This window comes from Grampus griseus, assembly GCF_964374135.1.
Source record: "Grampus griseus genome assembly, chromosome: 13".
In the NCBI taxonomy this organism is placed as follows: domain Eukaryota; kingdom Metazoa; phylum Chordata; class Mammalia; order Artiodactyla; family Delphinidae; genus Grampus; species Grampus griseus.
Genome location: NC_139007.1, coordinates 66,449,950 through 66,472,277, shown reverse-complemented (window position 1 = coordinate 66,472,277; position 22,328 = coordinate 66,449,950). Strand labels below are relative to the sequence as shown.

The 22,328-nt window shown below is 36.6% G+C and overlaps 1 protein-coding gene across 1 annotated transcript; it reads left to right on the top strand.

The window, feature by feature from the left end:
- Positions 1-349: 349 nt before the first annotated feature.
- Positions 350-5,856, top strand: NMBR (neuromedin B receptor; the record flags this gene model as incomplete). Its single annotated transcript, XM_082669408.1, is given in 7 exon segments — positions 350-606; positions 608-730; positions 1,155-1,241; positions 2,676-2,965; positions 2,968-3,011; positions 3,013-3,024; positions 5,470-5,856. Coding segments are annotated over 7 exon segments (1,200 nt in total).
- Positions 5,857-22,328: the final 16,472 nt, after the last annotated feature.

Sequence of the window (22,328 nt, the reverse complement as noted above, 5' to 3'; positions counted from 1 at the left end):
CGCCATCAGGGAAGCCCTGGCAGGTATTTTAATTAATTCCAGAGGGATAAATCTTTGTTCACAAAAAGGCTGTTCTCCGCTATCTATAAGCGAGAACAAACCATTGAGGACTGGAACAAAGACTCAACTTCTTCCTTTTTTTTTTTTTTTTTAAATTCGGAGCCAGCAGGAGCCAATGTGCGTGCCCCTTCTAAAAGTGAAAGGCTGGAGCCTGTGGCCAGTCTTCTCACCCGGCCCGGTCCTCCTCGGGACAAGGCGGTGTGACGCGATCCCCGCGGGAGGTAAACTTGGCAAGAGGGAAATCCATTAAGCCCAAGAGTGCGTTGCACTTTTCAAGGCACCTGGGTGCATGAAAACTCCAGCGGACTCTCCTGGGAAAGAGACCATGCCCCCCGAGTCTCTTTCCAACCTCTCCCGGACCGCGGGCGTGAATCAGAGAGGTTTCGTTCCAGAGGTCTTGGAAAGGGATTTCCTACCCGCCCCGGGCGGGACCACTGCGGAGTTCGTGATCCGCTGTGTGATCCCGTCCCTCTACCTGCTCATCATCACAGTGGGCTTGCTGGGCAACATCATGCTGGTGAAGATCTTCATCACCAACAGCGCCATGAGTCCCCAGCATCTTCATCTCTAACCTGGCCGTTGGGGACGTGCTGCTGCTGATCGCCTGCGTCCCTGTGGATGCTTCCTGCTACTTCTTCTTCTTTTTAATTTTTTTAACATCGTTATTGGAGTATAATTGCTTTACAATGGTGTGTTAGTTTCTGCTTTATAATAAAGTGAATCAGTTATACATATACATTATGTCCCCATATCCCTTCCCTCTTGCGTCTCCCTCCCTCCCACCTTCCCTATCCCACCCCTCTAGGTGGTCACAAACCACCGAGCTGATCTCCCTGTGCTATGCGGCTGGTTCCCACTAGCTATCTACCTTACGTTTGGTAGTGTATATATGTCCATGCCACTCTCTCACTTTGTCACAGCTTACCCTTCCCCCTCCCCATATCCTCAAGTCCATTCTCTAGTAGGTCTATCTTTATTCCCGTCTTACCCCTAGGTTCTTCATGACCTTTTGTTTTTTTTTTTCTTAGATTCCATATATATGTGTTAGCATACGGTAACAAATCCCGCTACTTCTTTGACGAGTAGATGTTCAGAAAGGTGGGCTGCAAACTCATCCGGGTGATCCAGCTCACCTCCGTGGGGGTGTCCGTGTTCACTCTCACTGCCCTCAGCACCCACAGGTAAGGGCATAGGTAACTGTGGGTGGCCTAGAAAAGCAGTGAAGAGGGGCAGGGAGTGTACCTGGGGAGAGGAGGGAGAAAGGAAGGGCTGAGAGGAGGATAGGAGAAGGAGAGAGACTGTATCTGGGAATTAGAGTAAAAGGAGTTAAAATTGACTGATGTGACGCTTGAAAAAAATATAAGAAAATCATTATTTTAAAAATAATTAAAATTGCATTAGAGGCTCCCCTTGGAAAGGTATTGAGGCTGGGGGCTGCTCCTCTCCCGTGGGCAATGAGACACATCTTTAGAGAACCTCAGAAGGAGACTTTATCCGCTTGTTATGTAGCTTGAAATATTATGAAGTTTTAGAATATCAGACTAATTCAAATGTAAATAAGGAGAAGGTACAGGGTCATGGCATGGTTAATATCTGCTAGGTGCCAGGCATTGTAATAGGTGTTCTATGCAGTTTTTCTAATCACAAAACTTTGAGGGTGGTGTTTTTATCCCACCTTACAGATGAAGAAAAAGATCTTAAGTGATTTTCCAAAGGATATCAGAGATGAGATAACAGTGCAGACTTGTCTGACTAAAATCGCTTTCTGCTGTATCTTGTTAACCTCCTAGGTATACTGTAACCTGAAATACTTTTAAAGACAGATATAAGTAATTTGAGGTTTATATACAATTTTGCTCGGTTTGTATTTTTATTACCTTGCTTAATAGTCATGTGTAATTGAATGAGGTACAGAGGCTTGGATTGTTTAAGCCATTGCATCCTGGAGTGTGGTTCATTTACCACTACGATGGTGTTAGGTGGGAGGAGAGAAGACTGCATGAGGTCTTGACATTAAAGAAATTTGAACTGTAAAGACAGAAGGTTATTCCATTTTCAGTTCTTTTCGTCCTTATGACTGAATTAGGGAGAAAATCCCAGTCTGGATTAGCCTCTAAGATTTCTTAATGTCCTTAAGAAAAAAAAGTAGGAGACCCAGCCTCAGAAGCTCTAGAAGAGTATCCAGGTAAATTTTAATAATACTATTTTGTGAACATTTTATATTTTATGGTTATTGTATATTATATCAATTTCAGTAGTAATAGATTTTTTGGAAATAAAAGTATTTAAATAAAAATATTCAATATACAATGATACTTGTAGTACGTGTAGATTTAGAAAATACTTGTGAAGGAGGTAAGCAAATTACTGCAATTTGGGAAATGACAATTTAAAATATTTGCTTTTCTCTTCATGTCTTCTGTGCTAATAAGCAGTAGAATGACTTGTAGACAGAGAGACACCAAGGATCTTAGTTATTCCTCACACTACGTAACAGCCTGGGAATAATGGGGCGTTGGCACCTCTCTTTTTAGTAAGATCTCTCTCTCTCTTTTCCTTTCTCTCTTTAATTTTTCTTTCTTAAGAGAGTAATTTGAAATGTATTATCTGCCCAGGTACAGAGCCACTGTAAAACTCATGGGTATCCAGACATCAGGGGCAGTGCTGTGGACCTGTGTGAAGGCAGTGGGTATCTGGGTGGTCTCGGTGCTGTTGGCTGTTCCAGAAGCCGTGTTTTCCCAAGTGGCGCACATCGGTGGCTTGGATAATGGCAGTTTCACGGCGTGTATACCCTATCCTCAGACTGATGAATTACATCCAAAGATTCATTCAGTGCTCCTCTTCTCGGTCTACTTCCTTATACCACTTGTTATTATTAGTATTTATTATTATCATATTGCAAGGACTTAATTAAAAGTGCACATAATCTTCTGGGAGAATACAATGAACATTACCAAAAAACAGGTAAGCTTGGTAGGTGTGTGTGTTGGGGGCAAGCTGGGCAGAAGCATTAGGTGCTATTTTGAGTTCTATTTCATGGGCTTTCACTATCAGGAATGATTAGAACAGTCAGAAGGGCACTGGAACATGCACTAGCCTGAACTGGAAGGGATGTTGGGGGTTCTCTAATATGTGGCCATGTGTTAGCTCTAAAAGCCCACTGAGGTCCAGCTTATCTGACATCTGGGCCTAGGCTCATTTGAAATTAATGTCTCTGGTGGCTTTTCTTTATGTGCAAATGTTTATGCAAAGAAACACATAACAAACCAGAAAAGAATTTCACATTATAAGTATATATTTATTCAATTATTTTTTCTTCTCCCATTAGCTCACTAAAGATGACAGAAAGTCTGGGGGAAGGACGCATCAGGAAAGGACTGTAGGACACTGCTGGGGTCCGGGGATGAGGTTTGGCTAAGATGCCAAAATGAGAGACTGGGAACAGAGGGCAGCAGAGCAATAGTGAGAGTGATCAGAAGGTGGGCTGGTGCTGAAATAGGACTTGATCTAATTCAACTTTATAGCTTTTCCGATAAATAAATATTACATACTAATTTTAAAACTATGACCTGCACCTTATGTACTTTTTCTTCTCTAAAGAATACATAGTACTAATGTAAGGTAAAACCAGTTGCGTTAAGATGGAAATACTGCAGTTATGGGACAGTTTCAAGTTGTACATTTGTGCATTCCTAGTGAGGAACTTCTTCCAAAGGGCTCTGTAGGTACGGGGAGTTGAATCACAGATGATTAAAATTTGATGGGCTGTAGCTGGAGGCACAGGCTGGGGCTTTGGGCACTAAATCTGGTTAAGGTTTTCCTGTGCAGATGGTGACCTCTATTTATTGATGTCCATAAACATCAGTGATCCACATCTGCTTTAAGGCTTAAAAAATACCAGTCATTAAAGTAATTATTAGAAAAAGTAATATATTTATTACCTCAATACCTGGCATCATTGAAGCAAAAATGTCTGGGTCACAGGCTCACTGTACTTTTCCCTTTATATACAATCCTTTTATTCAGAGCCCTGTGATCCAATTTGTGTCTCAGTTTGGTTATCTGAGTTTTTGCTTTGGTTTCTAAAGTTGAGTTCCTCTGACCTTCCCCACCTCCACTTTTTTGTTTTTCAGTGGTCTTAGTTCTGACTTTTGTGTGTGTGTGTGTATGTGAATTTCCCTATTGGGACTTATAAACTCTGGCTGGGTAACTGGGCTTGACATCTGCCAAGAAGTAATCTCAAAGCTAACAGCCTGCCTATACATTTGAATCTCCAAGTATAGACTGCTGCGAAATTCTTGCACCTATGCTCCACCTGCTAGGGAGGACTGTGCTTAGTAATGTAAATTTCACATCCACCTCATTTATAAGGCCAAGTTGCCTAATTTATGCCACTGGTATACATCTGGAGTACCACATTCTGCTTCTTGAACTAGATTCCTTTTCACTTGCACCTTTGTTTACTGTCACCATTCACTACTACTTACTCCCCAGTGTCAGATCTGTTTCAATCCTAAACCTTTCCAGACTTCTCTGGTATATTCTAGTTAACTACCAATAGTTTTAGCTCAGAAAATATGTTGTCTACTATAAATATCTTAATAAATTATACTTTCACTTTCATGTTGCCTTATTTAAATATTCAAACAAATTAGACAAATGTGAGCTAAGCTTTGGACTCTAGATGTTAGAAAATGATTTTTAGATTTAAAACGATTAATGTCCCATATTTGAATTTTGTCTATTTATCACAGTCCTGAAGACCTTCTTATAAAACAGTAAACATAGGAGGTGAATTTTATGAAAAGATAGAAAATGTTTTTATTTTTATTTTAAGGTTAGGCAGCCGAACGTAGTAATGTTTATAGAAATGACAATTATGTCAGGTTATTTTGATTTATGAGAGTCAGGGGTTTAAATTAAATCTCAAGGTTTTGTTTTTTTTTTTTTTGTGGATAAGAGTTTTAAAAAAGTCATGCCCTTTTTCAATAGATCAGTATTTCTTATTTAAAATAGTCTGATTTAAAAATTTTCTAAACTTGAATATATTCTGTGGTTTATTAATTCAATGGATTTAATACAAACAAATGATTTATATTTATAGTGATCACAATAAGACGTTAAGCAAAGGAAAAAGAGTTAAAAATAAGAAAATTTTCAAGATCACAGTTTTAACATGAAGACATACCCATTTATAAACTATCAAATATTTTAAAGTGAAATTAGTATAGTGACCAAAATAGGCTTCATCAAATTGTTAAAATCATTACTTTGACTAGGAAAATCCTTTTTGTGCTTTTGGATGCATTTGCATGTTAAGTTTTACATCTTTTGTACCATGATGTGTTTTAGAATGTGGCTGCCTCCATTTTCATTTTAATCAGTGGGACTATTTCCTTATATTTGCAGATGGAAACACAGAAAGGCCTGGCCAAAATTGTGCTGGTCTTCGTGTGTTGCTTTGTCTTCTGCTGGTTTCCAAATCACATCCTTTACATGTATAGGTCTTTCAACTATAATGAGATTGACCCATCTCTAGGCCACATGATTGTCACCTTAGTGGCCCGGGTTCTGAGCTTTTGCAGTTCTTGTGTCAATCCATTTACTCTTTATCTGCTCAGTGAAAGCTTCAGGAGGCACTTCAATAGCCAGCTGTGTTGTGGAAGGAAGTCCTATCGAGAGAGATCAAGCACCTACCTACTCAGCTCCTCCGCAGTGCGTGTGACATCCCTGAAAAAAAATGCTAAGAACATGGTGACCAAATCTGTATTACTTAGTGGGCACAATGTGAAGTAGGAAATGGCACATGTGATTTTGTGCCATCACATTAGTGATTTTGGCCATTCAACTCACTACCTGAAAAGAACTTACTCTCGTATCTCTACTGAGTAAAGCAAAACTAAACAACGTTTTCTTTCTTACTATATCTCAGCTAATTCATTAAACAGTTTCATGATTGACTCAGAAAAGGCAAGTCAAACAGAGTTGCCATTTTTCACTGAACAAGACTTTAAATGCCATTAAAAATATATGTATTACTCACATTAAAAGTGATTCAAAAAGCAATATATGTGTATTGCTATATGCATATAAGTCAATATTGCTTCAATATTGAAGTTGTTCCTAGAGCCAACCTAGCACATTTATCTTAAATTTGTTTTATTCGGGAGCATGAAATAAATTTCTTTATTGACTCAGTGATTCAATGAGTATAATATTCAAACTCCAAATATCTGAAATACAAGTCATATTTTCCTGGTGAATTTTATTCATAACTAGTGCCTGTATATATCTCCTTTGTTTGAATAAACTAATAGAAAATTCAAAAGGTGGAGCAAATCGTTTTATGATTAATCATAATTTATAGAAATAGTTTATATCTGTAACTTCTCAGTATGTGATTAAAATGTATGATGACATTTGTATTATGCATAGTGAAATAGATATCATCTGAATATGATCTGAATGTAAAATAGGTATCATATGTCCTAAACTGTAAAACTATGACTCAGAAATTGTCATGACCATCTTTGTATACATTGCTAAATCTCTGGATATTTGGGTCATTCTGTGTAGCTGTGATGAGATATACGTAATTCTGCTGAGTCCAACCATTTAATGAGTTCAACCATCCTTTTTTTGCAATAGCACCTGACATGTGTATATAAAATCTACTTGGGAAGTTTACTCTGCATAGTATCACAGTCATCTCTGAATAATTTTGGATTAAAATTTTTAAACAAGGAACATTTAAAATATTTACGATGGTCTTTCAAAAAATATACAAGGTAATATGTCGTACTTATACAGTGTAACATTAGTAGCATTTGTCAAACATTAGTAGTAGTCCTAGTTCATCCACTATTACTCACCTAACAATTACATGGAAGGAAAGACTTAAACAAAACATGAATCCCTAATGTTTTCATGTCACCTGTAATTTGATGAATAAGTTATAGTTTATTAATATATTGTCAATATTTAATATTACATTAATGAGTTCTTATCTGCAATATTGCAAGATTTGGAATCCAAATAATTAACAAAACATTTTCCATTTTAATAAACATCAATTGTTATTAAAATTAAACAAAAAATAAAGAAACCTAAAGAGGATTCCACAGCCATGTGGGAGAGGTAGGATTTAAAAACCAGACACCATACCATGGTGCATGCACCCACTATTCCATCATCTCTCAATTTCTTTCTTTCTCTATTGACTTTCTTCTAACTCTGATAGTTGTTCTTAACCTTTAGGAAAGTTGGAAAGCCACTCATCAGAGAGGTGTAAAATATCGCACACAAATTTTATATTGACTCTGGGTATTTTATAAATCTTTCAAGTCTCATCCATTAAAATCTAAAGAACCATGGGTTTCTGGGTGAGAATCCTTGGTCAATGCAGAACCATTCTCCTTGTTAATAATGTGATGGTAGAAATAGGTATATATGAAAAACTACAAGATACATGCATATCAGATTACATAACAATATTATTCTTTCAAGCTCTAAATTACCAGGACCTTATAGTTAAGATGTGCCTATGTCCCTTTAGTTTCAGATATATGGAATACATATTATACAGTATATATTCACTATATATATAAATATATACTATATTAGACTGTATATATGAATACATACACAATACATTGCATATGTATTTAGTTTCACATATGTTATATATATGAGAAACTAAAAGGACATACATACATCTTAACTATAAGGATACAATAATTTAAAGTTTAAGAGAATAACATTGACATATACTCTGATATCTGATTTATTTTTTAAGAATGAAAAAATATTTATTTATAAAATATCTTAGAAAATTTTTATTTTATTAAAAAACATTAAAAATTTTTGTTTATAATGTTTTTCTGTAATGATACTAATGGAGTAATAATGGCACCACAAATTTCAATTTTCCTTTTTTTTAAAAAAAGAATTTTAACAATAGCTACATATCTGATTACATAATGTTATCAATATTATCAAAATTTTGACTGCATTTTAGAATTTTCTTTCTGGTTACTATTTATATTAATGCTGAAAATCAGACTGTCTCTTAATGTTGAGCCCTGCTCTTTGGAGACATGCTCAATACTTAGAGCTCTCTTCATGAATTAAGCAGTTTGAGGATTATCTGTACAGACATTTTTGTGAATCTGACTGTTGCATTCTACAACTGGATTCTAATTTTAATTCACTCACTAAACTTTTATGATTTCTCATTTTCAAGGAGTTCTGTGAATCGCACAATTTTTTCAAATATTTCCTTTCTTTGGAATAGAAACCTGAGAGTTACTATATCAGTATATATTCTATGATATATGATCATACTATATATAGCATGATGAAGTAAATATTTAATGTTTACTTTTATCATATATTTTCCAAGTCAAACAAAACTTCATGCCTTATACACACACACATATACTCACACACGTGAGATTTGGTTCATATTAAAATTAGAGTTTTAACTTTGGCCTTGATCAGATCTTATGTATACTTAGCTTATTTATAGTTATTGTACATATATTGTGAAATATTTCTATTTATTTCTGGACATTTAAATTTTTTATTATTATTATTAAGGAATGAAGTTAGAGGACATAAGCTTCAAATTTATTATCTATGAAATCATACAACAGAAACAAATCAAACCGATTATTAGCCAGAAATGGAACAAAAATGCCAGATTCCAAATCTGTTTAAAAATGTAGGGTGGGGCTTCCCTGGTGGCGCAGTGGTTGAGAGTCTGCCTGCTGATGCAGGAGACATGGGTTCGTGCCCCGGTCTGGGAGGATCCCACATGCCGCAGAGCGGCTGGCCCCGTGAGCCAAGGCCGCTGATCCTGTGTGTCCGGAGGCTTGCTCCGCAATGGGAGAGGCCACAACAGCGAGAGGCCCGCGTACCGCAAAAAAAAAAAAAAAAAAAAAAAAATGTAGGGTGAAATAGATCTTTAAAAAACACAATCAATGAATTGATTTATATAATTTCATCTAGTAGTACTGTAATTCATGGAAGTATTAGGAAAAAAGCTATGTCTAATGTGGTAATATCTGCCATAATGGAGGGAAATTTCTCACCAAATTATTATTTTTAACGTAGATATAGGCTACGTCTTTTTCTCTGAATCTCCTCTTTAAGCCTAGAGTAGTTCAAAGGAGATAAAAAAATATATAGTATCTTTGAAATGCTTGGAACTAGAGAATGTCTCCCCTTAATTGTTTTGTCTGTAAAATGGGTTAAAACGTTGTAAGGGTCAAGTTAGATAATGCATGTAAAGTACTCACATGGTGCCTGGCATAACATACATGTTCAGGAAATATAGTTTCTATCATCATGTTTTAAAGTCATCTTTCCGCATGTAGTAAAATAATAATAAAATTTGTTAAACATTTACTATGTGGCAGATCTTGTAGTATATCCTTTGCAGGAATGCCTCATGTCAGCTCATAAGGAAGGCATGATTCTGGTTCCCATTCTATGGGTGAAGGAACTGAGGATTAGTAAGCAGATAAGTAAAGGATGGAAGAGCTTGGTGTTGAACTCTCATCTATCTAACTTTAAATTTGTGTAATTTATCTATAGTCAATACTGTTAGGAAACTGGAAATCAGATAATTCACCGGAAGAAGAAATAAGCATGCAAATTTTCCTCCCTGGAATGTAGAGCTTCCCTGATAATAAAGGACAAAAAAGAATAGTTCTCTGAGCTTACCTTTCTCATTCTGGGGTAAGGATAATAGCTTAAATTCTGGTCACCCATGTGAATACTTCTACAGAAATAAATTTCATATATAACAATGTGGGAGCATAGTTTCTGCCCCCGCATTTCTTTCTCCGTTTTGTGCATGTTATGCAAAAAAGGGAGAAGAGAAATAATAAAAATTAATGGAACACCTTTTGATAGCAAAACATATATTTTATTGGACTATTTGCTTGTTAGAACATATCTTAAATGTTTGTAATTCTATAGAGGTGTAAAATAGTTAGTGGATTTTGAACAAGTACAATTTTCCACTTACTCATATTTTATTACTGTCTTCATTGCACACTGAGGAACTATTTCCACTAAGTTTCTGAGAAATGAAATGCATGTGCATTTCAACTTCAAATAAATTAGCATGTGTGCATGTTTTCCTTAGACTTTTTTGAACAAGGAGCAAGGTGTGAGTGAATAGATATGAGCAAGGTGTGCCCAGTTTTAGTGCAGAAAGCCATTTTTGTAATGTTATAACAGAAGAAAATAAGAGTGCTAAAGAAAGTCCGATTATAACTGTATCTTTAATGGTTATTGGAGGAACACTTACTTATATACTGTGGTTACAGCATTTTACACCATTTCATTTTCTAAATTATTTTACCAAGTTACTTTAAGAGCTCTATTTTTTTCCATATGTTGTGTCTTCCCAAAATTTCAAGTAGGAAATTTTCTTATACACAAAGTCAAGTCTTAATCTGTTGTGGGTAATTTGTACTTGTAGTAGTGTACAGCAAAATTTAACCAGGATTTTATTTCTGGGAACTAATTCTCCTCTTGGGCAATAAACAGATAATAATTATCCATTATTACTCATTGTAGAAGAATAATATAAATGTAACCCACTTAGGGACCCAAAAAGTATTTTACAAAATATTTAGTGGTATTTAACAGAATTAGTTGAAATGGGAAACCTGTAATCATTTGAGGTATTTTGGCATTGTAGATAACCAAATCTGAAAATCAAGCACTTAAATGTTCAAATTGTTGTTTGCATATGTTGCAAAAATTTAATGGTAAACATGAGTCTAGGCTTAAAATTTCTAATTTTCTTATGAATTTTATCTATTTGCTTTGAGTGTGTGGTATTCTGCTGCATTCTTCAAACCAAGAAGTGTAAGCCCTCATCAGTATGATCCTTTTTTCCCCCATTTTGCATGTTTCTTTACGTGCGTGTGTGAAAGAAAGGAGAGTATAAAAAAGCATGGTGTTATGAGAGTGCAGAAGTAGGAGGAAAAAACCCACAAATTATTTTAGTATTACTATTTAGTAATTATTTAGTATTTTTTTATTTATTTAGTATTTTTTAAATTATTTAGTATTACTGCTTTCTCCATTAGACTTACTCATCCACATAAGTTCATGGTTTTCAATGACTAAAACTTCTCCACCTCAAAGCAGGAAGAATTTTATCAAACAAATATGTGGTATATTGCAGATACTAAATAAAATTCAATAGGAAATTGAATTTAGTGTACACTTCTAACTTATTTTAAAAACATAAATTTACCCAAATAGCCAGTAACGAAGAGCAGTGTTATTTCTGCTTATGTGTTTAATCAAATAAATCTCTTGGAATCAGTAAGGACCATGTGAAAGTGCATGCTGAATTTCAGGAGTACTTGATCTCCCTGCATTTGTTTTGTATTTCAGCCTAGGCTATAATAAGCTGTCTAGAGTACTTAAAAATTAGAACTTGTTTCTCCTCTCCAGGCAATTTGCCAAGAAGCATATTAATGAAATGTATCATGTTTTAAATAGAATGATTTGGCATACCTCACTGCACAGGACAGGAGAATACATTTTCTTTAGGATAATTTACTATTAGTGAATGAAATCAAGACATAGAAAATAAAGATAAATGTTTGAACACTTCTAATACTTTTTAGTTCATTTTATATTGACCTCAGATTTAGAAAACCATATTGACTTCTCTTTAATTAATAAAATATTACTTAATAAACTCAGGGTGCGAAGTTACACATATGAAGACAAAAATCACAAAGTTCTGGAGTAAAGTTCTACAGTCTTCTTAGAACACTGTTCTGGTGTCAAGTAGGGAAATTTCTATTTAAATTATCTAATAACTATATTCTTTCCTTTATTAATATTTCCTTAAATCACTCAAAATCTAAATATCACTATATATACAATTTTCTGTTAAGGTAATTGTATAATTTTTCAGTTAAAACTAAAATCCTGCTAAATATATATATATATTTATATATATAAAGATATATATATATAAAGATATATATATATATTTATATATATAAGATATATATATATATATCTTTATTGGAGTATAATTGCTTTACAATGGTGTGTTAGTTTCTGCTTTATAACAAAGTGAATCAGTTATACATATACATATGTTCCCATATCTCTTCCCTCTTGCGTCTCCCTCCCACCCTCCCTATCCCACCCCTCTAGGTGGTCACAAAACACTGAGCTGATCTCCCTGTGCTATGCGACTGCTTCCCACTAGCTATCTACCTTACGTTCGGTAGTGTATATATGTCCATGCCTCTCTCTTGCTCTGTCACAGCTTACCCTTCCCCCTCCCCATATCCTCAAGTCCGTTCTCTAGTAGGTCTGTGTCTTTATTCCTGTCTTACCCCTAGGTTCTTCATGACATTTTTTCCCCTTAAATTCCATATATATGTGTTAGCATACAGTATTTGTCTTTCTCTTTCTGACTTACTTCACTCTGTATGACAGACTCTAGGTCTATCCACCTCATTACAAATAGCTCAGTTTCGTTTCTTTATATGACTGAGTAATATTCCATTGTATATATGTGCCACATCTTCTTTATCCATTCATCCGATGATGGACACTTAGGTTGCTTCCATGTCCTGGCTATTGTAAATAGAGCTGCAATGAACATTGTGGTACATGACTCTTTTTGAATTATGGTTTTCTCAGGGTATATGCCCAGTAGTGGGATTGCTGGGTCAGACGGTAGTTCTATTTGTAGTTTTTTAAGGAACCTCCATATTGTTCTCCACAGTGGCTGTATCAATTTACATTCCCACCAGCAGTGCAAGAGGGTTCCCTCTTCTCCACACCCTATCCAGCATTTATTGTTTCTAGATTTTTTTGATGATGGCCATTCTGACTGGTGTGAGATGATATCTCATTGTAGTTGTGATTTGCATTTCTCTAATGATTAATGATGATGTTGAGCATTCTTTCATGTGTTTGTTGGCAGTCTGTATATCGTCTTTGGAGAAATGTCTATTTAGGTCTTCTGCCCATTTTTGGATTGGGTTGTTTGGTTTTTTGTTATTGAGCTGCATGAGCTGCTTATAAATTTTGGAGATTAATCTTTTGTCAGTTGCTTCATTTGCAAATATTTTCTCCCATTCTGAGGGTTGTCTTTTGGTCTTGTTTATGGTTTCCTTTGCTGTGCAAAAGCTTTGAAGTTTCATTATGTCCCATTTGTTTATTTTTGTTTTTATTTCCATTTCTCTAGGAGGTGGGTCAGAAAGGATCTTGCTGTGATTTATGTCATAGAGTGTTCTGCCTATGTTTTCCTCTAAGAATTTGATAGTTTCTGGCCTTACATTTAGGTCTTTAATCGATTTTGAGCTTATTTTTGTGTATGGTGTTAGGGAGTGATCTAATCTCATACTTTTACATGTACCTGTCCAGTTTTCCCAGCACCACTTATTGAAGAGGCTGCCCTTTCTCCACTTATCAAAGATAAGGTGACCATATGTGCTTGGGTTTATCTCTGAGCTTTCTATCCTGTTCCATTGATCTATATTTCTGTTTTTGTGCCAGTACATACTGTCTTGATTACTGTAGCTATGTAGCATAGTCTGAAGTCAGGGAGCCTGATTCCTCCAGCTCCATTTTTCGTTCTCAAGATTGCTTTGGCTATTCGAGGTCTTTTGTGTTTCTATACAAATTGTGAAAGTTTTTGTTCTAGTTCTGTGAAAAATGCCAGTGGTAGTTTGATAGGGATTGCATTGAATCTGTAGATTGCTTTGGGTAGTAGAGTCATTTTCACAATGTTGATTCTTCCAATCCAAGAACACGGTATATCTCTCCATCTATTTGTATCATCTTTAATTTCTTTCATCACTTTCTTATAATTTTCTGCATAAAGGTTCTTGGTCTCCTAAGGTAGGTTTATTCCTAGATATTTTATTCTTTTTGTTGCAGTGGTAAGTGGGAGTGTTTTCTTGATTTCACTTTCAGATTTTTCATCCTTAGTGTATAGGAATGCCAGAGATTTCTGTGCATTAATTTTGTATCCTGCTACTTTACCAAATTCATTGATTAGCTCTAGTAGTTTTGTGGTAGCATCTTTGGGATTCTCTATGTATAGTATCATGTCATCTGCAAACAGTGACAGCTTTACTTCTTCTTTTTTGATTTGGATTCCTTTTATTTCCTTTTTTTCTCTGATTGCTGTGGCTAAAGCTTCCAAAACTATGTTGAATTAGAGTGGGAAGAGTGGGCAACTTTGTCTTTTTCCTGACCTTAGTGGAAACGCTTTCACTTTTTAACCGTTGAGGACGATGTTGGCTGTGGGTCTGTCATATATGGCCTTTATTATGTTGAGGAAAGTTCCCTCTATGCCTGCATTCTGCAGGGTTTTTGTCATAAATGGGTGTTGAATTTTGTTGAAAGCTTTCTCTGCATCTATTGAGATGATCATATGGTTTTGCTCCTTTAATTTGTTAATATGGTGTATCACGTTGATTGATTTGCATATATTGAAGAATCCTTGCATTCCTGGAATAAACCCCACTTGATCATGGTGTATGATCCTTTTAATGTGCTGTTGGATTCTGTTTGCTAGTATTTTGTTGAGGATTTTTGCATCTATGTTCATCAGTGATATTGGCCTGTAGTTTTCTTTCTTTGTGACATCCTTGGCTGGTTTTGGTATCAGGGTGATGGTGGCCTCGTAGAATGAGTTTGGGAGTGTTCCTCCCTCTGCTATATTTTGGAAGAGTTTGAGAAGGATAGGTGTTAGCTCTTCTCTAAATATTTGATAGAATTTGCCTGTGAAGCCATCTGGTCCTGGGCTTTTGTTGGTTGGAAGATTTTTGATCACAGTCTCAATTTCAGTGCTTGAGATTGGTCTGTTCATATTTTCTATTTCTTCCTGATTCAGTCTTGGCAGTTGTGCATTTCTAAGAATTTGTCCATTTCTTCCAGGTTGTCCATTTTATTGCCATAGAGTTGCTTATAGTAATCTCTCATGATCTTTTGTATTTCTGCAGTGTCAGTAGTTACTTCTCCTTTTTCATTTCTAATTCTACTGATTTTAGTCTTCTGCCTTTTTTTCTTGATGAGTCTGGCTAACGGTTTATCAATTTTGTTTATCTTCTCAAAGAACCAGCTTTTAGTTTTATTGATCTTTGCTATCGTGTCCTTCATTTCTTTTTCATTTATTTCTGATCTGATTTTTATGATTTCTTTCCTTCTGCTAACATTGGTTTTTTTTTGTTCTTCTTTCTCTAATTGCTTTAGGTGCAAGGTTAGGTTGTTTATTTGAGATGTTTCCTGTTTCTTAAGGTAGGATTGATTTGCTATAAACTTCTCTCTTAGAACTGCTTTTGCTGCATCCCATAGATTTTGGGTCATCGTGTCTCCATTGTCATTTGTTTCTAGGTATTTTTTGATTTCCTCTTTGATTTCTTCAGTGATCACTTCGTTATTAAGTAGTGTATTGTTTAGCCTCCATGTGTCTGTATTTTTTAGAGATCTTTTCCTTAAATTGATATCTAGTCTCACAGCATTGTGGTCGGAAAAGATACTTGATACAATTTCAATTTTCTTAAATTTACCAAGGCTTGATTTGTGACCCAAGATATGATCTATCCTGGAGAATGTTCCATGAGCACTTGAGAAAAATGTGTATTTTGTTGTTTTTGGATGGAATGTCCTATAAATATCAATTAAGTCCATCTTGTTTAATGTGTCATTTAAAGCTTGTGTCTCCTTGTTTATTTTCATTTTGGATGATCTGTCTATTGGTGAAAGTGGGGTGTTAAAGTTCCTTACTATGAATGTGTTACTGTTGATTTCCCCTTTATGGCTCTTAGTATTTGTCTTATGTATTGAGGTGCTCCTATGTTGGGTGCATAAATATTTACAATTGTTATATCTTCTTCTTGGATCGATCCCTTGATCATTATGTAGTGTCCTTTGTCTCTTCTAATAGTCTTTATTTTAAAGTCTATTTTGTCTGATATGAGAATTGCTACTCCAGCTTTCTTTTGGTTTCCATTTGCATGAAATATCTTTTTCCATCCCCTCACTTTCAGTCTGTATGTGTCTCTAGGTCTGAAGTGGGTCTCTTGTAGACAGCAAATATATGGGTCTTGTTCTTGTATCCATTCAGCCAATCTGTGCCTTTAGGTGGGAGCATTTATTCCATTTACATTTAAGGTAATTATCGATATGTATGTTCCTATTCCCATTTCCTTAATTGTTTGGGGTTCATTATTGTAGGTCTTTTCCTTCTCTTGTGTTTCTTTCCTAGAGAAGTTCCTTTAGCAGTTGTTGTAAAGCTGGTTTGGTGGTGGTGAACTCTCTCAGCTTTTGCTTGTCTGTAAAGGTTTTAATTTCTCCATCAAATCTGAATGAGATCCTTGCTGGGCAGAGTAATCTTGGTTGCAGGTTTTTCTCCTTCATCACTTTAAATATGTCCTGCAAGTCCCTTCTGGCTTGCAGAGTTTCTGCTGAAAGATCAGCTGTTAACCTTATGGGGATTCCCTTGTGTGTTATTTGTTGTTTTTCCCTTGCTGCTTTTAATATGTTTTCTTTGTATTTAATTTTTGACAGTTTGATTAATATGTGTCTTGGCATATTTCTCCTTGGATTTATCCTGTATGGGACTCTCTGTGCTTCCTGGACTTGATTAACTATTTCCTTCCCCATATTAGGGGAGTTTTCAACTATAATCTCATCAAATATTTTCTCAGTCCCTTTCTTTTTCTCTTCTTCTTCTGGAACCCCTATAATTCGAATGTTGGTGCATTTGATGTTGTCCCAGAGGTCTCTGAGACTGTCCTCAGTTCTTTTCATTCTTTTTTCTTTATTTTGCTCTGCAGTAGTTATTTCCACTATTTTATCTTCCAGGTCACTTATCCGTTCTTCTGCCTCAGTTATTCTGCTATTGATCCCATCTAGAGTATTTTTAATTTCATTTATTTTGTTGTTCATCTTTGCTTGTTTCCTCTTTAGTTTTTCTAGGTCCTTGTTAAATGTTTCTTGCATTTTCTCTATTCTATTTCCAAGATTTTGGATCATCTTTACTATCATTATTCTGAATTCTTTTTCAGGTAGACTGCCTATTTCCTCTTCATTTGTTAGGTCTGGTGGGTTTTTATCTTGCTCCTTCATCTGCTGTGTGTTTTTCTGTCTTTTCATTTTGCTTATCTTACTGTGTTTGGGGTCTCCTTTTTGCAGGCTGCAGGTTCGAAGTTCCCGTTGTTTTTGGTGTCTGTCACCAGTGGCTAAGGTTGGTTCAGTGGGTTGTGTAGGCTTCCTGGTGGAGGGTACTAGTGCCTGTGTTTTGGTGGATGAGGCTGGATCTTGTCTTTCTGGTGGGCAGGTGTACATCTGGTGGTGTGTTTTGGAGTGTCTGTGGACTTATTATGATTTTAAGCAGCCTCTCTGCTAATGGGTGGGGTTGTGTTCCTGTCTTGCTAGTTGTTTGGCATAGAATGTCCAGCACTGTAGCTTGCTGGTCATTGAGTGAACCTGGGTGTTGGTGTTGAGATGGAGATCTCTGGGAGATTTTCGCCGTTTGATATTATGTGGAGCTGGGAGGTCTCTTGTGGACCAATGTCCTGAAGTTGGCTGTCCCTCCTCAGAGGAATAGCACAGACTACTGGCTGCTGCACCAAGAGCCTTGAATCCACACGGCTCAGAATAAAAGGAAGAGAAAGTAGAAAGAAAGAATTAGTAGAAGTAGAAAGAGAGAAAGAAGGAAAGAAAGGAGGGAGGGAGGGAGGAAGGAAGGAAGGAAGGAGGGAAGGGAGGAAAAATAGAAACGAGATAAAGTAAAATAAAATAAAGATAAAATATAATAAAGTTATTAAAATAAAAAAATAATTATTAAGAGGAAAAAAAAGAGAAAAAATTAAAAAACAACAACAAAAAATACGTACGGATAGAACCCTAGGAGAAATGGTGGAAGCAAAGCTATACAGACAAAATCTCACACAGAAGCATACACATACACTCACAAAAAGAGGAAAAGGGAACAAAATATATATATCGTTGTCCCCAAAGTCCACCTCCTTAATTTGGGATGATTGGTTGTCTATTCAGGCATTCCACAGATGCAGGGTACATCAAGTTGATTGTGGAGCTTTAATCTGCTGCTCCTGAGGCTGCTGGGAGGGATTTCCCTTTCTCTTCTTTGTTCTCACAGCTCCCAGGGCCTCAGCTTTCGAGTTGGCCCCGCCTCTGCGTGTAGGTCGCTGGAGGGCATCTGTTCTTCACTCACACAGGATGGGGTTAAAGGAGCCGCTGATTTGGGGCCTGTGGCTCACTCAGGCCCGGGGGGAGGGACGGGCACAGAGTGCGGGGCAGCCTGCGGAGGCAGAGGCCGGCATGACGTTGCACCAGCCTGAGGCGCGCCGTGCATTCTCCCGGAGGAGTTGACCCTGGATCCAGTGACCCTGGCAGTGGCGGGCTGCACAGGCTCCCCGGAAGGGGGGTGTGGACAGTGACCTGTGCTCGCACACTGGCTTCTTGGTGGCGGCAGCAGCAGCCTTAGCGTCTCATGCCCGTCTCTGGGGTCCGTGCTTTTAGCCGTGGCTCGCGCCTGTCTCTGGAGCTCCTTTAAGCAGCGCTCTTAATCCCGTCTCCTTGCGCACCAGGAAACAAAGAGGTAAGAAAAAGTCTCTTGCCTCTTCGGCAGGTTCAGACTTTTCCCCGGACTCCCTCCTGGCTAGTCGTGGCGCACTAACCCCCTGCAGGCTGTGTTCACGCCGCCAACCCCAGTCCTCTCCCGGCGCCCCGACAGAAGCCCGGGCCTCAGCTCCCAGCCCCGCCCGCCCCGGAGGGTGAGCAGACAAGCCTCTCGGGCTGGTGAGTGCCAGTCGGCCCTGATCCTCTGTGCGGGAATCTCTCCGCTTTGCCCTCCGCACCCCTGTGGCTGCGCTCTCCGCTGCAGCTCCGAAGCTTTCCCCCTCCGCCAGCCGCAGTCTCCGCCCGTGAAGGGGCTTCCTAGTGAATGGAAACCTTTCCTCCTTCACAGCTCCCTCCCACTGGGGCAGGTCCCGTACCTATCCTTTTGTCTCTGTTTATTCTTTTGCCCTACCCAGGTACGTGGGGGGTTTCTTGCCTTTTGGGAGGTCTGAGGTCTACTGCCAGCGTTCACTAGGTGTTCTGTAGGAGTTGTTCCACGTGTAGATGTATTTCTGGTGTATCTGTGGGGAGGAAGGTGATCTCTGCGTCTTACTCTTCCGCCATCTTTCTGGAAGCCTGCTGCTAAATATTTTTGAGGAATATTTTATTTCCTCTCTGAAATAATTCAAAATATCAAACTAGCAATAAAGTCACAGATGAACCAATTTCACTACCCTCAAGTCCACCTGCCTCTCAGCTTCAAATATAAAGAACATTTTTCTTTTGTTAGAAAAGAATGAAGTTTTTGAAGTTTACGAAGTAGTATTTATTCCATTTTAATGACATACCATCCTATCCCAGAATTATTTAGGGCATTAGTGTGATTGTTTCAATCAGAATCTGCTGTTTAGATTTCTAAGGTGCATATTAGGAAAATTTGCCTATGATTTTGAGCCCTTGGCTCAAAGTAGGAAGCTATTCTTTTCTTCTGTGTTATGTTTTTCATATTGATGGGGGTAGATGAATGCCAACTTGAAGTATTCGTTTGGAAAAATAATACTATAAGTAAAAAACCCATATAGTGATCGTTAGAATTTTAAACACCTGATTTTAAGATGTTTGCTGTTACTATTAGTTGATATTCATTCTATTGTTTGAAACTTTAAAGAATTAGATGTCATGATAAAGGATATTATGGTAATTTTCTTTAAATTTTGAGTTATGATTTGGCAACATACAGATTGTGGGAATGTGCAGAATTGGGGAATTAATAATTCCATTTGATATATTAGTATGACTGTTCACTGTTATTTTAAAGGGATAATAAATTTAATGCAAGTTAAATTAGAATCAGTTCTAACGCGAGTGTTTTTTTTCCTTTCTATCTCAGTCAATGACATAATTGAATAAATAATCTTGGATTTATTTTGAACCTTGTGCTTTTAGTGAGTGAATTTTCACTGAGGGACTGGCCAGAGATTATTGATTGCAATTATTGTATCTCTTTAAGTATGTGTGATTACTTTTTATATTCTTTGACTTAATAAACAAAAGAAGTCAGTGCATCATGAATAAATTTATTTTTTATTATAATAGCATTTGTTCATAAAACTCAATTGTGAGCAGTATTATCCAAGAGAAAACACATTAAAAAAGTATAAAATATATAGCTGCTTACAAAGAGGAGGATGTCATATGTCAGAAACTTGAAATCTATAAGGGTTACAGAGAAATGAAATAAAGTTGAAGTTGTTATTTCAGACAAAAATACTTTGACTGTAAAAAACTTGGGTTTAATTTCAACTGTGTATTCTAAGAAAAGAGAAAATCTTGCCCTCTCAGTATACTTGTTGAGAGGTTTTGCTTCAAAGTTCAAGGTGTGAGAAGTCTCTTTGGCTTTAACAGTTTAATTGGTTGGTGCATCATGATGTCTGGTATTTAAATTGCTTGCATGGTTTTCTGTTGCAGTAACTGAGTTTTGTACCGATTGAAACCACCATTAGAGGAAGTGTTTCTGGGCACATACTCTTCAGAACTGTACTATAAGATTTAATGCATATTAGTATCTCAACTCCTCCTAATAGAAAGACTGCAAAAGTGGTGACAAATGAGAGGGTCTTAACTCAAATTTTCATAAAGTAATGCATTGCAAAGTGAGAGATGGGTCTGGAATCTTGAAGCAAAAATTGCTGCACTTGATTAATCTTTAAAGGGTATTTTTCATTCCTTTTTGCACATGTATTTTACGGTTGGATAGCATTCTTGTCCACTAGAAACATACAAACCAATGGTATTTCAACAGAGTGCCAAACATCTGGATGGAAAATGAAACTTCCACACAATCACCTTACTGTTTCTTATTATTTGGTGTTTAGATGAAATATCTATATGATTATGTCAATCTTTCATCTTGTTGCAATATTTTAGTGTTGTTACAGCTTAAACTCTTGTAGTAGATCTTAGTGGCTAGGTTAACTATAAATAAATTATTTCGTTAGTATAAGTTTCTTATGTTTTTCTTAAATTGAGTCAGTTACCTCAAAGTATATGAAATCAATATTTTTCTTAATGTTTCCACCTACTTTTTAGTCATGATGAAAGAAAAATTATTCTTTCATAGTTTCTTTATCTAAACAAATGAGAATTTTGTCCTGAGCTCTTAGCAACAATAATAACCACTGCAAATATTCAGTGAAAGCCTCTGTGGATTTGCTTATTAGATATAGAAAGTCGGAGACAATAACTAGGTCAGGTGTAGCAAAAGATTTGCCTTCTTACATATAATTTCTTATGAAAAGGTAGATATTGGCTTTTTTAGCTAAAAATATTCTAGAGTAAGACAAAAATCAGAAATATAATTAATGGGAGCTTATTCTACTGGGCATTTATCAGAGAAACAGAGTCAAAATGTTTTATGATAGCTTTTATGTATTTCAGAGAGCATTCTCTGTGTCGATATGGACTATTTAGACATCTTTAATGCATTCTTTTATGAAGGTTCCAGAAAACTTTAAAAACTGCTCTTTAATGTTGCAGTCAATAAATTATTTCATAGGATGCCCCAGAACTTGTAAACAAATCAAGGGGACATTGTTTATTACTTTGTAGAAGACTTTTAAAAGGAACCTAGACTTCAGTTGAATCGGCCCACTAAACTAGAGATGCGGTGGGTAAGGGTTTGATTTGGAAGTGGCTGTCAACAGTTGGTGCATTAAGGGGATTCTGATTAATGAGGACTCACCATCAGTCATTAGTAAGAGAGCAGAGATAGGAATAAATTCTTTTGGTAGAGTGGGTATGTTTAAGATCAAATACAGAATCGTTTAAAGTCCCAAAGCTATGCTGAAGTGTGGTACAGTGTCCTGGGATAAACAGTTTAACTCTTGGGTGTAAGAAAAGGAAGAGTTCCAAAAAGGATGAGAAAAATAAAAGAGAAGAAAAGGGGAGGGCTTTTTGAATCACTGTAAGGCTCATTTTCAAGTTTTAGCTCAGAGACTGATTTGTCCAAGAGCAAGGGACATAGGTTCTGGACGGGCCTTAAAGAGGGCAACAGCTATGGTCCAGACCTGCAAATCACACTGTCTGCATGAATATTTCAAAGTCATCTCAAATGAATGTGTCTGCATCTAATTCATCATTCCTAAACTTGATCCCTCCTTCTTCTGCATTTC